Raw genomic sequence first — 17,352 nt, 5'->3', positions numbered from 1 at the left:
GATGAGCCATGACCATTTTCTCCTGCATCCAGAAAGAACCAACTAGCAGAAGGATGATTCACCATTACCTGGGTTATTAGCATAATCTTCATAGCATACTCTCGTTATTCCAGACAGAGCAGCATGCATATGTGGAATCGACGGCAATTTTAGTTCTCTAGAGGACACTGATGTAGTGAAAGAGAATATGTACAGCCTCGGCCTCCGGCCATATGACAATGAGCAGTGATGGGAGCCATGCTATTAAAGTACTATGTCAGGATATACTTGAAAGCCCAAAAGTATATAATAAACTACAGTAAAATCTTCTTCTTCTACATTGTAGAATAATAGTGAACACATCAAAACTATGAAATAACACATATGAAATCATATAGTAACAAAAAAAGTGTTAAACAAATCAAAATATATTTTAGATTTGCGATTCTTCAAAGCAGCCACCCTTTGCCTTGATGACAGCTTTGTACACTCTTGGCATTCTCTCAACCAGCTTCACCTGGAATGCTTTTACAAAAGTCTTGAAGGAGTTCTGAACACATGCTGAACACTTGTTGGCTGCGTTTCCTTCACTCCGTGGTCCAACTCATCCCAAGCCATCTCAATTGGGTTGAGGTCGGGGGAATGTGTAGGCCAGGTCATCTGATGCAGCCCTCCATCACTCTCCTTCTCGGTCAAATAGCCATTACACAGCCTGGAGGTGTGCTGGGTCATTGCCGTGTTGAAAAACAAATTATAGTCCCACTAAGCGCAAATCAGATGGGATGGCGTATCACTGCAGAATGCTGTGGTAGCCATGCTGGTTAAGTGTGCCTTGAATTCTAAATAAATTACAGACAGTGTCACCAGCAAAGCACCCCCACACCATCACACATCCTCCTCCATGCTTCACGGTGGGAACCACCTACTCTGTCTCACAAAGACATGGCGGTTGGAACCAAAAATCTCATATTTGGACTCATCAGACCAAAGGACAAATTTCTACCGGTCTAATGTCCATTGCTAGTATTTCTTGGACTAAGTAAGTCTCTTCTTCTTAATAGTGGTTTCTTTGCAGCAATTCGACCATGAAGGCCTGATTCACGCAGTGTCCTCTGAACAGTTGATGTTGAGATGTGTCTGTTACTTGACTGTGTGAAGCATTTATTTGGGCTGCAATTTCTGAGGCTAATGAATTAACTCCGGCTCTTTCTTTCCTGTGGCAGTCCTCATGAGAGGCAGCTTCATCATAGCGCTTGATGGTTTTTGTGACTGCGCTTGAAGAAACTTTTAATGTTCTTAAGATATTCCAGATTGACTGACCTTCATGTCTTAAAGTAATGATGGATTGTCATTTCTCTTTGCTTATTTGAGCTGTTCTTTCCATAATAAGGACCTAATAGGGCTATCTTGTGTCACATCACAACTGATTGGCTCAAACGCATCAAGGAAAGAAATTCCACAAATGAACTATGAACAAGGCACACCTATTAATTGAAATGCATTCCAGGTGACTACCTCATGAAGCTGGTTGAGATAATGCCAAGAGTGTGCAAATGTGTGGCAACCATTTTGTGCCAGAACGCTCACTACACATCAGCTGGCATGATTGGTGGAGAGGTGAGAATGAAGGAGATGATTAGATGGCCATGATAGAATGGGGTCAGGTTGGGAATTTAACCAGGACAACCGTGTTAACACCCCTACTCGTGTGATAAGTGCCATGGGATTTTAAATGACCACAATTAACATCCAATCTGAAAGACTGCACCATATGCTGGCAAATGTCCCCTGCACTGCCCTGGGACATTATCTTAAGAGGAAAGAGTGTCCCCTACTGACCCTCCAACACCACTTCCAGCAGTATCTGGTCTCCCATCTAGGGACTGACCAGGACCAACGCTTCTTAGGTTGAGGTAAGCCAGCAGCTGGATGCAGGGTGGTATGCTGCTTGAGGGGAACCTAAAAAAGTATTGAACATTCTGAGCTTTGACTGAAGTGGCAGAGGTTGGTACCCCTAACATTGTCCTTCAGGGTTATGCTATATGTTCCTGATAAAATAAATGCAGGGGCTCTGACGGATCATATTACTCTGCTACAATGACTGCAATCTGAAAAGTGTGGTGGAGAAAATCCATACTGCCTGGGACTGTGATTCTGATGGGTGTATTGACAGTGTGTGGAATATACAACTGTCAACACCCAACCAACAAAACATGGAGCAGGAGAGAGAGGCATAAATACATAAGGAAGGTATGGCTGCCGGAGTCACTGGCCCTTCAGACAAAAGATACTGCATTTCAGAGATACTGCTTCAAAATTTAAAATAAATATATTTTTAAAAAAGAAAGGGGAAAAAAACAATTCTAGGTTAGAAGAGAGAAACTTGTCATTTCAAGAGAGAGTCAGGGACACCAGTATCCCACTAGAGGGAGACGTTGAGCCTACAGCCCAGTGAGGGGGAGGGTGGGGGAATAAGGGAGAAAACTGAGGCAGGTAGAGAGAGCGCAGTGGGTGTGGTGGCCTGCATTAAGCTTCACAGTGGTTGTACTTGTCTGCTACTCTGGGGGTGACACCCCTGTCATGCAATATTTATCTGAGCACCTGGGAGTGCTGATCACCTCAACAAAATGCTGACTAATTCATGAAACCAAACCCACTAATGAGATATTCAGCCCTAATAATCCTCAAGGCAAGGAGATGAAGACTTGAAGTCATACTTCACTCATTTACCATTGCTTTAACTGCTGTTACCATGTGTATGTCCCAAATGGCACCCTACTCCCTATACTGTATAGTGTACTACTTTAGACCATGGCCCATCAAAAGTAGTGCATTAAATAGGGAATAGGGTACCATTTGGGAGACAGAGCCTATGTCAGCTCTAATTCAGGAATTAAAACATCAGGGAGGATATACTGTATGTGTATTGAGGCTTACAAATGATGCATTTATGTACCAGTACCAGGCACTTATGGTAGTAAGGAAATATCTAGGGGAATGAGCACAAACCATGAATACATGTATCTCACAAGAAACATTTAGAGAGCTACAGTACGTCTGTCTGTCTGTCTGTCTGTCTGTCTGTCTGTCTGTCTGTCTGTCTGTCTGTCTGTCTGTCTGTCTGTCTGTCTGTCTGTCTGTCTGTCTGTCTGTCTGTCTGTCTGTCTGTCTGTCTGTCTGTCTGTCTGTCTGTCTGTCTGTCTGTCTGTCTGTGTGTGTGTGACTCACATGCTAGTATTCAGTCTGTAGTTGTTGTTTAGAAATGAATGCTTAACAAGCTACTGACAATAAGGAACACATGTAAAACACGTCACACGTGTCACCCAGCCAGAGGTGCGGTATATGAAACCCTATGAAACATTCATGTCTAGTAAGAGGTCTAGGACTCAGCATATTAAATAATGTTAGAACACACATGATCTTGTGAGCCTTAGTTGGTAAGAGCATGGTGCTAGCAATGCCAGGGTCATGGGTTCACATACTGCATTATTTAACCAGATTCCCCCGGGTTCACACATACTAAAATGTATGAGCTCACTGTAATGTAGGTTGTTTTGGATAAAAGCATCTGTGAAATGGCATAGGCTATGTGAAGTCTGGTAGCTTGAGGACTCGCCCACTATTGCATGATAATGGGGGTGTTTTGTTTAGTGTAGTATGGCCACCTACCTTGCGGATGCCCTCCTTGGACTCCTCCACGTTGTTGTCGGCCCCTCCGGTGCGGTTGATCATACGCCACATCTGGGAGTACATGGGGTCCCTTTCAAAGGGGTTCATGGCCTTACTGCGCACCTGTTCGTACACAGCTGAGTCCAACACCGTCCCGTAGGGCAACTCTGTCTGCTTGGACAGGTCCTGGAGAGACCTATAGACAAAGACAGGAGAGGGAGGTTAAGGGAAATGTAGTTCAACATGTACGAAGATACAACATGACGATGATGTGGAATGATAGTTAGACACACGTGCAAATAATCACACTCCAAACCCATTCACCTACAGTACGCATAGAGGGACACACGCACGCACACATGTACACACACACAGAAAAGTACACGCACACACACATACACACACATTAGTTAAACAAAGAGTTGTGTTGTCAGCGCTGAGTTAATAACCTGAATATAGTTAAGGGTAAGCCTGCCAATCAACTGGCAAGAAGCTCCTTGTAGTTCAACTAAAAGGGGAATAATAGAGGAATGTAATAAAATCACTCTCATACCATCACCACCTCCAGGGAAATGAAGGTATTTTAATTACAATGCTACGGTTTGATAAGTCTTCAAACACTCACCATTTATAACTGTAATAGAAAACCATTACTGGGACTAATTACAGTTTGTTTGTCAAATTGCTTTAACACAAGCTCCCGATGTGACTAAGAGAACAACAATTGCATCGCCGTCAGTATTGTTACACTTCTGTTGTTATCAAGACAGCTTTTTTGGGACAGATTTAGTCTGTAAAAAGAGAACTCCGTCGTGTTATGCCCTTCCATTTAAATTATTCTAAGTACAATCACACCACGAGTTTACCGGAGAATTCATTAATTGAATATCGTTACATCAGCATACTGTCACCCCCCCACACTACTCCCCCTGCTCTCTGCAGCTACTTTCAACCCTCTTTGAGGTTTTAATGAACCTGGCTGCCAAATGTTAATCTTTTATTGCTGTCAATTAATCCTTGCCCTTAATCTTCCCACTTCCCTCTTCCATGTTTCGGCGTGCCTGTGTCTATCATTTGCATTCTCTTTGAAGGGGGAAATTCTCCTAAATAATGTGTGGGCACATGGGGATATAGGGAGAGTGATGGTGGGGTGGGTGGAGGAGTCGTAGACTAAGGTAGACTATGCTTCTGTCCCAAATGGCAACCTATTCCCTATGTAGTGCACCACTTTTGAAAAGGGCCAAAACAACTAACGACCTGTTCAGCAGGGGTGTAGAAATCAAACAGAAAAGAAAAAGGGGAGAAACAGAGAGGGACGAGCCGGTACGTGTTTGTTACACACACTTAGTTGCGAAATGCTGTCCATTGCAAAATGTTTTGCTACAGCGTGCACTAATGAATACACCCCTCTCTCAAACATGTTCCTCACCTTGTGAAGCCACCATGTGTGATGTGTCCACTGTAGGTTTATTGGTGTTCACTAAGAATACATTGGTATTTGTGTAGCGCTTTTCATGACACTCAGACACATTGACAGCCCCTTAAATGTCTACTGCTGACAAAGCAGGTGTTTGCCCAATTCCTCACACACACACACACACACACACACACACACACACACACACACACACACACACACACACACACACACACACACACACACACACACACACACACACACACACACACACACCCCCCCCCCCCCCCCCCCCTCTCTGTCAATCCATCCCTCCATCCTTATACTCATCCTTCCACTCCATCTCCTCTTGCTCTAAATGGGTGCCCTCTCCTCTCCTCTTTCTTTTTTCTGGACCCAATCCTCAGTCCTCCATCTCTCCTCTTCGATCAATCCGCCCACAATGTCTGCCGACTCCTATCTTTTCACTGTTCACACATTCTGTTCCTACCAGCTCTGCTGCTTCAGCTTGACTGTCCTCCAATCTCCCCCTAAAGGATTCGCAACACTATCTAACAAAAACAATCATCCACAAAACTCAACCTTGGAGTATTAATTGAAAAAAAATCAGTCTCTTTTTCTTATCACTGTGTCAAGCCATTCAGCTTTACTGGCTCAATGATCTACACTGAGACACCGTAGCAGAGCACTATTAAAATACTATCTATATGACTCCCTCCTCTGTAGATAGAAACAGATTGAAATGTGTATAAGGACTAAAGAGGGTAGAGATCCAAGATATTCACTTTCCAAACTCGGTGCAAGAATGGTAATCAAACTTTTATCAGATTACAGACCATCTAATTACAAGATCAGAGTTTGTTTCCCTTTTCCCCCTCCCATCTCAATTCACATTCCATAAATCTTGAGGGTTTCCTGTCTGAGGTAGCACATCCCTCCTCTTTAAAACAGCGGGCCCCTGGGTGTGAAGTTTAGGCTCTAATTATTGCATTAATGATCCCAGAAGAGTATACACATTAAAGATAATACATTGAAATGTATGGAAATCATAATTAGCTGCATAGAAGTAGAACGGAGCAATTTGAGAAGGACTCATTAATGACATCTCATGCAAAAACAAAACAAAAAAAGGAAAGGGGGGGGCGTTCCCACTCTCTCTCCCTCTCTCTTTCTCTCTCTTTATTTCCCTAACCTTCTTCAGTGAGATGGAGCAGGGAGATGAGATATTCTCGCTAAAGCACAATTAACTTATTACTGCTAGGCATTCCGGAATCTGATTTGCCAAATGAGCGGTGGGGATTAAGGCGTGGCACCGTGAGGGGAGCAAACAAATGATGACGACGAGACGGCAAACAGAGACAAGGCTTAGTAAAGACATGCAATTTCAATCGACGTGGTGTGGGACGTGGTGTTGAAGACATCAATGTGGTGTTGAAGAAGGTTCCTAACTGTTGACTCGGGGCCCCTCTACCTGCCACAACTCACACACACTCCCTCAGATCTGCTCTAGTCTTCCTTCAGCGTGGGCACAGTGCACATAGTTTCATCCTCCTAAAACACTGCAGAGTCCACCGTGGAGTCCTCGTAAACCAGTTACCCGTTGTGCCCGGGAGAGTGACGTCACCCACAGGATGATAGATCTGATTTGTGCCACACAGGAAATTAAAAACAGAGGGCCCTCACTGGCCCCTAGAGAGGGGATGTGCCCATGTGGCTTCTTCCCAGACAGACACTCCATATCTCCAGAAACAGCAGACTGCCTGATTGATACAGAGAATGCTAGAGGGAGCAGTGAGCAGAGAGAGCAGTGCTTCGAATGTATATTCCCACGTGGATTCATTTATACACACTTCGTCAACTGCAGTGTGAGGCAATGGAGGCTCCTCACAGCAGGAAGGGTGGGGACCATCCTCCTCAGTGAATTTCATAAAAACAGTGAAACATTTAAAAATGTATCAGTTCTAGATAAAACTATAAATATTCACGTCACCAAATAATTTATCAAAACACTGTTTTGCAATGAAGGTCTACAGTAGCCACAACTACACTCTCTGTGGTAGCACCATGGTGTAGCTGGAGGACGAAAAGCTGGAGGACATCTGACTTCAATACAAAACCTAGAAGGCTCATGGTTCTCATCCCTTCCATAGACTTACACAGTAATTATGACAACTTCCGGAGGACATCCTCCAACCTATTAGAGCTCTTGTAGCATGAACTAACATGTTGTCCAATCAAAGTATCAAAGAATGAATCTAGTACTGAAAGCATAAGCTACAGCTAGTTAGAACTGCAGTGCATAAAATGTGGTGAGTAGTTGACTCAAAGAGAGAGAAAAACAATAATTTAACAGTTTTTAACAAATTATCTCTTCAAAAATGAAAGAGAAGCAAGAGAGAGTGAGAGAGTTAGCTATATTTGGTTGTATTTTTTTTTCTTCACTTTCACTTACTCAGCTAGCGAATGCAGCTAGTTAGTTTAGCCTACTCAAACAACCGGCTCAAACAGAGAGACATACTCTGTTAGTTAGATGGTTACGGCTATCCAACACTGGAACTCTTCCAAGTTAAGGTAGGCTTTTGGTTTTATAAATATATTGCCACTGGGGCCCGCCGGTGTAACGTTTTTTATTGTTTTATTTAACCTTCATTTATACAGGTTTTTCTCATTGAGAACATCTCTTTTCCAAGAGAGACCTGGTCCAATAGCAGCAGGGGGAACAACGTTTCAGACAAAACAACTTACATAGACTAACACAACATTAAACAAACTATAGACACACATACAGTACAACAATTACATATTACGTAAAAAAAACACAAATGTCTCGACTAAAAAACAGCTGTCCTAAAGACAATTACACTCTTCTATGATATTTACATCGATCAAGTGTTTAAACTCCAACGAGACTAGATCATCAAATTGTAAAATGTTCAGGAGAGAATTCCAGGACCATGGAGCTGAGTAACTCAAACTATTTCTACCATGACCTGTTCTAATTCTTGGTACTGTTAAAAGCAAATGAGAATGGGACCGTAACGGATATTTATTTACTGACTTGATTAAAAAAGAACAGAGGTAAAATGACATTTCACCCAGTATGGCCTTATAAATCAGTGTATACCAGTGTTCAAGCCTACGCAAGGTCAATGACGACCAGCCAACAGCACTGTAGAGATCACAATGATGTGTTAGATGTTTTTGATTTGTAATGAACCTGAGGGCAGCATGATATACTGAATACTGAAGTGCTCTCAGGATAGTGGTTGAGGCCTGCATATACATCCTTTTCTTCCAAGAAAAGGATAGGACGTCTGTTTGTCTTGTCCCGTCCCATGTATTTTTCTACGTATATATATCATATATATATTTTTAATTTTTTTAAATCTCAATTTCCATCTACGGACTGAACATACTCTCCTGCAACCCGCCTCACCCAATGTGGTACGGATCTGCTATTTTTTACACTTTAAACCCGAACCCCCATCAGTAGCTAGCCAGCTAACTAGCTACTAGCTAGTAGTCAGTTAGCTACTGCTAGCGGTCATCACCATTAACTCATACATCAGCCGGCCTCAGCCCGGTCAATTCCTGCCAGTCTGCACTGCGCGGTATAAACCCAGAGCATATCGGACTGCTTTTCTCTACCTTCTCTCCGGATTCCTACCGCAGGCTCTGAACCTTTACACCGGATCATCGCAGCTAGTTAGCTGCTATCCGAGTGGCTACTCTTGGCTAACGTCTCTGTCCCGAAGCAAGCACCAGTTAGCCTGGAGCTATCCTCGAGCTAGGCCCATCTCCTGGCTAGCTGAAGAGGTCCATCAGCCAATTCTTGGACTACAATACTATTTTGCCAATTGGCCTGGAACCTTTTACTGCCGACACGGAGCCCCGCCGATCCATCACGACTGGTCTGCCGACTTAACCGTCCGAGGGCGTTTCAACAGGCTCCTCCGTTGCGACGTCCCCCGAAGGCCCATCTACTAGCCTGCTAGACCGGCCTGCTAGCTGTCTGAATCGCCGTGTCTTCAGCTCGCCTAGCTACTCACTGGATCCTATGATCACTTGGCTACACATGCCTCTCCCTAATGTCAATATGCCTTGTCTATTGCTGTTTTGGTAAGTGGTATTGTTTTATTTCACTGTAGGGCCTCCTGCCCTGCTCAATATGCCTTAGCTAGCCCTTTTGTTCCACCCCCCACACATGCGGTGACCTCACCTGGCTTAAATGGTTCCTCTAGAGGCAAAACCTCTCTCATAGTCACTCAATGCCTAGGTTTACCTCCACTGTATTCACATCCTACCATACCCTTGTCTGTACATTATGCCTTGAATCTATTCTTCCGTGCCCAGAAATCTGATCCTTTTACTCTGTTCCAAACGCACTAGACGACCAGAACTTATAGCCTTTAGCCGTACCCTTATCCTACAACTCCTCTGTGCCTTTGGTGATGTAGAGGTTAACCCATGCCCTGCAGACCCTAGCTCCACTCCCAATCCCCAGGCGCTCTCATTTGTTGACTTCTGTAACCGTAAAAGCCTTGGTTTTATGCATGTTAACATTAGAAGCCTCCTCCCTAAGTTTATTTTATTCACTACTTTAGCACACTCGGATGTCCAAGCCGTGTCTGAATCCTGGCTTAGGAAGGCCACCAAAAATCCAGAAATTTCCATCCCGAACTACAACATTTTCCGACAAGGTAGAACTGCCAAAAGGGGCGGAGTTGCAATCTACTGCAGAGATAGCCTGCAGAGTTCTGTCATACTATCCAGGTCTGTGCCCAAACAATTCAACCTTCTACGTTTTAAATATCCATCTTTCCAGAAACAAGTCACTGTTGTTGCTTGTTATAGACCCCGTTCAGCACCCAGATGTGCCCTCGAAGCCATATGTGAATTGATTACCCCCCCATCTATATTCAGAGTTCATACTGTTAGGTGACCTAAACTGGGACATGCCGGCCGTCCTACAATCTAAGCTAGATGCCCTCAATCTCACACAAATTATCAAGGAACCTACCATGTACAACACTACATCCGTAACCATGGGCACCCTCTTAGATATCATCCTGACCAACTTGCCCTCTAAATACACCTCTGCTGTCTTCAACCAGGATCTCAGTGATCATTGCCTGCATGCGTAATGGGTCCGTGGTCAAACGACCACCCCTCATCACTGTCAAACGCTCCCTAAAACACTTCTGCAAACAGGCCTTTCTAATCGACCTGGCCCGGGTATCCTGGAAGGATATTGACCTCATCCCGTCGGAAGAGGATGCCTGATTGCTCTTTAAAAGTGCTTTCCTCACCATCTTAAATAAGCATGCCCCACTCAAAAATTGTAGAACTCAGAACAGATATAGTCCTTGATTCACCCCAGACTTGACTGCCCTTGACCAGCACAAAAACATCTTGTGGCGTTCTGCATTAGCATTGAATAGCCCCCGTGATATGCAACTTTTCAGGGAAGTCAGGAACCAATGTACTCAGACAGTTAGGAAAGCTAAGCCTAGCTTTTTCAAACAGAAATTTGCATCCTGTAGCACTAATTCCAAAAGGTTTTGGGACACAGTAAAGTCCTTGGAGAAAAAGAGCACCTCCTCCCAGCTTCCCACTGCACTGAGGATAGGAAATATTGTCACCACTGATAAATCTACGATTATCGATAATTTCAATAAGCATTTCTCTACGGCTGGCCATGCTTTCCACCTGGCTACCCCGACCCCAGCCAACATCTCAGCACTCCCGCAGCAACATGCCCAAGCCCCCCCGCTTCTCCTTCACCCAAATCCAGATAGCTGATGTTCTGAAAGAGCTGCAAAATCTGGATCCCTGCAAATCAGTTGGGCTAGACAATCTGGACCCTCTCTTTCTAAAATTAGCAGCCGAAATTATTGCAACCCCTATTACTAGCATGTCCAATCCCTCTTTCGAATCGTCTGAGATCCCAAAAGATTGGAAAGCTGCTGCGGTCATCCCCCTCTTCAAAGGGGGTGACACTCTAGACCCAGACTGTTATAGACCTATATCCATCCTGCCCTGCCTTTCTAAAATCTTCAAAAGCCAAGTGAACAAAGAGATCACCGACCATTTCGAATCCCACCGTACCTTCTCCCCTATGCAATCTGGTTTCCGAGCTGGTCATGGGTGCACCTTAGCAATGCTCAAGGTCCTAAACGATATAACTGCCATCGATAAAAGACAGTACTGTGCAGCTGTCTTCATTGACCTGGCCAAGGCTTTTGACTCTGTCAATCACCGCATTCTTATTGGAGAACTCAATAGCCTTGGCTTCGCAAATGACTGCCTCGCCTGGTTCACCAACTACTTCTCAGACAGAGTTCAGTGTGTCAAATCGGAGGGCCTGTTGTCCAGACCTCTGGCAGTGTCTATGGGGGTGCCACAGGGTTAAATTCTCGGGCCGACTCTTTTCTCTGTATATACAGTTTTAGTCGGTAGTTTACATACACCTTAGCCAAATACATTTAAACTCAGTTTTTCACAATTCCTGACATTTAATCTTCGTAAAAATTCCCTGTCTTAGGTCAGTTAGATCACCACTTTGTTTTAAGAATGTGAAATGTTCGAATAATCGTAGAGAGAATGATTTATTTCAGCTTTTATTTCTTTCATCACATTCCCAGTGGGTCAGAAGTTTACATATGCTCAATTAGCATTTGGTAGCATTGCCTTTAAATTGTTTAACTTGGGTCAAATGTTTCAGGCAGCTTTCCACAAGCTTCCCACAATAAGTTGGGTGAATTTTGGCCGATTCCTCCTGATAGAGCTGGTGTAACTGAATCAAGTTTGTAGGCCTCCTTGTTCGCACACGCTTTTTCAGTTCTGCCCACAAATGTTCTATAGGATTGAGGTCAGGGCTTTGTTATGGCCACTCCAATACCTTGACTTTGTTGTCCTTAAGCCATTTTGCCACAACTTTGGAAGTATGCTTGGAGTCATTGTCCATTTGGATGACCCATTTGCAACCAAGCTTTAACTTCCTGACTGATGTCTTGAGATGATGCTTTAATATATCCAGATAATTTCCCTGCCTCATGATGCCATCTATTTTGTGAAGTGCACCAGTCCCTCCTGCAGCAAAGTACCCCAACAACATGATGCTGCCACCCCCGTGCTTCACGGTTGGGATGGTGTTCTTTGGCTTGCAAGCCTCCCCCTTTTTCCTCTAAACATAGCGATGGTCATTCTGGCCAAACAGTTATATTTTTATTTCTCCAAAAAGTACGATCTTTGTCCCCATGTGCAGTTGCAAACCGTAGTCTGGCTTTCCTTGCTGAGCGGCCTTTCAGGTTATGTTGATATAGGACTAGTTTTACTGTAGATATAGATACTTTTGTACCTGTTTCCTCCAGCATCTTCACAGGGTCCTTTGCTGTTGTTCTGGGATCGATTTGCACTTTTTGCACCAAAGTACGTTCATCTCTAGGAGACAGAATGCGTCTCCTTCCTGAGCGGTATGACGGCTGCATGGTCCCATGGTGTTTATACTTGCGTACTATTGTTTGTACAGATGAACGCGGTACCTTCAGGCGTTTGAAAATTGCTCATTTTTTTCTGAGGTCTTGGCTGATTTCTTTTGATTTTCCCATGATGATGTCAAGCAAAGAGGCACTGAGTTTGAAGGTAGACCTTGAAGTACATCCACAGGTACACCTACAATTGACTCAAATGATGTCAATTAGCCTATCAGAAGCTTCTAAAGCCATGACATTATTTTCTGGAAATTTCCAAGCTGTTTAAAGGCACAGTCAACTTAGTGTATGTAAACTTCTGACCCACTGGAATTGTGATACAGTGAATTATAAGTGAAATAATCTGTCTGTAAACAATTGTTGGAAAAATTACTTGTGTCATGCACAAAGTAGATGTCTTAACCGACTTGCCAAAACTATAGTTTGTTAACAAGACATTTGTGGATTGGTTGAAAAACGAGTTATAATGACTCCAACCTAAATGTATGTAAACTTCCGACTTCAACAGTATCAATGATGCTGCTGGTGATTCTCTGATCCACCTCTTCGCAGACGACACCACTCTGTATACATCTGGCCCTTCTTTGGACACTGTGCTAACCAACCTCCAAACGAGCTTCAATGCCATACAACACTCCTTCCGAGGCCTCTTAAATGCAAGTAAAACTAAGTGCATGCTCTTCAACCGATCGCTGCCCGCACCCTCCTGCCCGACTAGCATCACTACTCTGGATGGTTCTGACTTAGAATATGTGGACAACTACAAATACCTAGGTGTCTGGTTTGACTGTAAACTCTCCTTCCAGACTCATATTCAGCATCTCCAATCCAAAATTAAATCTAGAATCGGCTTCCTATTTTGCAACAAAGCCTCCTTCACTCATACTGCCAAACATACCCTCGTAAAACTCAGTATCCTACTGATCCTTGACTTCTGTGGTGTCATTTACAAAGTAGCCTCCAACACTCTACTCAGCAAACTGGACGTAGTCTATCACAGATCCAACTGTTTTGTCACCAAAGCCCCATATACTATCCACCACTGCGACCTGTATGCTCTCGTTGGCTGGCCCTCACCACATATTCATCGCCAAACCCACTGGCTCCAGGTCATCTATAAGTTTATGCTAGGTAAAGCCCCGCCTTACCTCAGCTCACTGGTCACCATAGCAGCACCCACCCGTAGCACACGCTCCAGCAGGTATATTTCACTGGTCATCCCCAAAGCCAACACTTCCTTTGGCCGCCTTTCCTTCCAGTTTTCTGCTGTCAATGACTGGAACGAATTGCAAAAATCACTGAAGCTGGAGTCTTATATCTCCCTCTCTAACTTTAAGCATCAGCTGTCAGAGCAGCTTACCTGTACACAGCCAATCTGTAAATAGCACACCCAACTACCTCATCCCCATATTGTTATTTATTCTCTTGCTCTTTTGCACCCCAGTATCTCTACTTGCACATCATCATCTGCACATCTATCACTCCAGTGTTAATGCTAAATTGTAATTATTTTGCCTCTATGGCCTATTTATTGCTTTACCTCCCTAATCTTCTACATTTGCACACACTGTGCATAGATTTTTCTATTGTGTTATTGACTGGCCTTCCCTCCTGTACCTTTGCTCCACCTCTGGATTACTGAGCTCTGCCTGTCCCTGACCCTGAGCCTGCCTGTCGTCCTGTACCTTTGCTCCTACTCAGGATTATCGACCCCTGCCTGCCTTGACCTGTCGTTTGCCTGCACTGGTTGTTATAATAAACACTGTTACTTCACACAGTCTGCATTTGGGTCTTACCTTGATACCTGATAGAACCAGCTTTAAATCATACAGATTCTGTTGTAGAATGTTAAATGCTGTTTGGGCATTTTCAAAAGCAAAAGAGAAACTACTACCACTTGAATAAAGAACAGTATCATCTGCATAAAAATGAACATCCACTGTTTCAATATGATACCCAATGTTGTTGATATGCAAACTGAACAACAGTGGGCCCAAAATGGAGCCTTGCGGAACACCTGAGCACAACCATCCGCCATTACACATTGTGTATGATTTGATAGGTAATTTATAAACCAATCTAGAGCATGAACAGTAATTCCACAACATTTTAACCTTTGCACTAACACAGTCCACGGTGTCAAATGCCTTCAAAAAATCAATAAAGACAGACACACAATGTAACTTCTTGTTAAGAGCACAGTGGATGTCATTTAAAAACTGTTGCTGAAACAGTGCTGTGGCCAGACTTAAAACCTGGTTGCATTTCATTTAAGATATTGTTTATTTTGGAGGTAGGCCTTCAGCTGCCTACTAACTAAGGACTCCAGTACCTTAGACAGTACAGACAATTTTGATATCGGTCGATAGTTGTCAAGTAGCGAAGGATCTCCACCTTTCAGGAGAGGCAGTACAAAAGCAGATTTCCATAACTTGGACCATTTCCTTAACATCAAGCGTGAGGTTAAAAATACATGTTAGGGGGGAGCAATGATGTCTGCAGCTAGGTGTAGGAAGCAGGGGTCTAGATCATCAGGGCCAGGAGATTTTTTTTCTAGCAATTTCGTTCAGGGCTTTACGCACTTCTGAAACAGAGAGTAACTGCTGAACTGCTTGCTGTACACTGTACTGCATGATTGTAGTGGGTTTACTAACGTGTTAGTTGTAGTAGCAATGTTTACTATGACAATAGCTAATATGGTGATGGTAGCGGTGATGGTATGAAGGTTTGGCTTGGAAAGGTTTTTTCGCCTTGTCACAGAGAGCTGCTGTGTTGTGCACTGAAGTCCACAAGCGAAGGGAAAAGGTAAAAGGGGGAGAGAGCGTAGATGAGAGAAGGAATTACACAACGAGCAAAGTGATTCCCTAGCATGTGGCTGCTAGGAAAGTGAACTCTGTTTGCAGGTGATCAGGGTGTATTCATTCTGCCGATTCTGTTAAAAAAAAAATCTTAAATGGAAGCGAACGGAACAAAACGGGGATAAAAATACCTGAATTTGTCCAATACAAACTCTTGTTTGCTACTGTTTGGACTAATGATTACATCCTCGATCAGCTAGATGCAGACAAGAGTGTGCAAGGCGGTATTGAATGTGTCTCTGTCTGTCACCTTGATTACTCACATTTTTCTCTCAACCTGTGCACCTACGCTGTAAACGTTCATTCGTATGCTAGGTTGTAATAGAAATAAGGCCATGCTCATAAACCAATTATTGTCCTCCCTAATCTTAAATGTATGTGTCTGGGTACAGGTAAACCTACTGTATGTGTGTCTGTCTTGTGCATCAGCATGTTCTTCCATAATAATTGCTACAATGAGAACTAGCCAGAAGACACAATGCACACACTTACTGTCTGAAAGTCTTGACATAAGGTCCTCAGTTGAATGTCAATTTCACAAACATGTACGAATGTACTGTACCACAAATTCATAACACAATGTATTTCTAGCATGTGGATTGAATAAACTACACTAATTTGGAACCAATAGTCTAGTCCCAATTAAAATGTAAAGTATTTCCCCCACTTCATTTTCTCAACCTGGGCTTGTAAACTGTTTCTGGTACAGTGTGACAGGTTTCACTAAAACATGAAGACAGAGGTTTTGTGGGTGAAGGATGAAGTTGCTCCTAGAAGCTGATCTTGGGTCAGTTTTAAATTGTCCTCAATAATGGTTAAGGTTAGGATTGGGGGAGGGAAAGCTGATCCTAGATGTGTACCTAGGGGAAACTTCACCCTGAGCGGTGTGTGTCAGTTACTTACTGGATGGAGTTCTCGATGCGGCTGATGGTGAGGAAGGCAGCCAGGTTGGCCGTGTAGGAGGAGATGACGATCAAAGCAAAGAGCCACCATACCCCCATCATCATCCTCGTGGCCAGGGTGGTATAAGGAACCTCACCACCTGAAAACAAGACCAGGACGAGAGACAAAAGAAAAATGTCAGCCAAATGGCATGTATGGTTGTGCATGAGAAAATATAATAATTACATTTCTCCAAGGGAACTTAATTTGTGGTGTCAGGTATACAAATTTCCACACATGACAACATATTACGACCCACAAAGGCAGACTTTCCAGTGCAACTCGACAATATAATATCGTTTTCTTCCATCTTTTGCATTTTCATAAAGAGACAAATGTATGCTCTATGTAAAGTGTGTATTTCCCCAGCCAGGCAGACAGGCCAGTCAGGACTAAGGCACATCTGTTTGTTCTCTGTATTAATGCAAAACCTTTACTTTGCACTGCAGAGGGGAGGGAGAGGGGAGCCTCTTCTTGGGAAAGACAACCGTAGCTCCATGATGGATCTGTAGAGCTTCAGCCTTACCTTTATTGAAGCCTGTTACAAATGTGCCTAATTTATCCTTGTAACTCGCAGATCATTGTGCTCGCATGTGGAATAAGTGCCAGCCATTTCAATCCCTTCAGCAAAGACTCAATAAAATATTTGACACCCATTCTATCCAGTGCTGCCCTCTGGGTTAATCTGTCTCATGAATTACATTTCCAGTTGACATGAGCTCATATGGCCTGAATGCTATTTGTGTTCTGTTAAAATGCTGTTGCTATTGTAGAGTAGTTTGAATATTCTTACAGTGGGGGAAAAAAGTATTTGATCCCGTGCTGATTTTGTACGTTTGCCCACTTACAAAGAAATGATCAGTCTATAATTTTAATAGTAGGTTTATTTGAACAGTGAGAGACAGAATAACAAAAAAATCAAGAAAAACGCATGTCAAAAATTGTATAAAATGATTTGCATTTTAATGAGGGAAATAAGTATTTGACCCCTCTG

The 17,352-nt window shown here is 43.3% G+C and overlaps 1 protein-coding gene across 2 annotated transcripts in view; it reads right to left on the bottom strand.

Moving 5' to 3' along the window:
• LOC106580171 (glutamate receptor ionotropic, delta-2) overlaps window positions 1-17,352 on the bottom strand; it is a 609,807-nt gene that overhangs the window by 67,097 nt on the left and 525,358 nt on the right. For both annotated transcript variants that reach the window (XM_045704300.2, XM_014160933.3), the window contains exons 12-13: window positions 16,320-16,458; window positions 3,649-3,844 (exon numbers count right to left, since the gene is read on the bottom strand). In XM_045704300.2, the coding sequence (XP_045560256.1) occupies window positions 3,649-3,844; window positions 16,320-16,458 (335 nt within the window). The remainder of the gene's footprint in view (window positions 1-3,648; window positions 3,845-16,319; window positions 16,459-17,352) is intronic.

Source organism: Salmo salar, chromosome 20 (assembly GCF_965601325.2).
Source record: "Salmo salar chromosome 20, fSalSal1, whole genome shotgun sequence".
Classification (NCBI taxonomy): domain Eukaryota; kingdom Metazoa; phylum Chordata; class Actinopteri; order Salmoniformes; family Salmonidae; genus Salmo; species Salmo salar.
The sequence above is the reverse complement of the archived record's forward strand: the minus strand, read 5'-3'. Positions and strand labels throughout refer to the sequence as shown.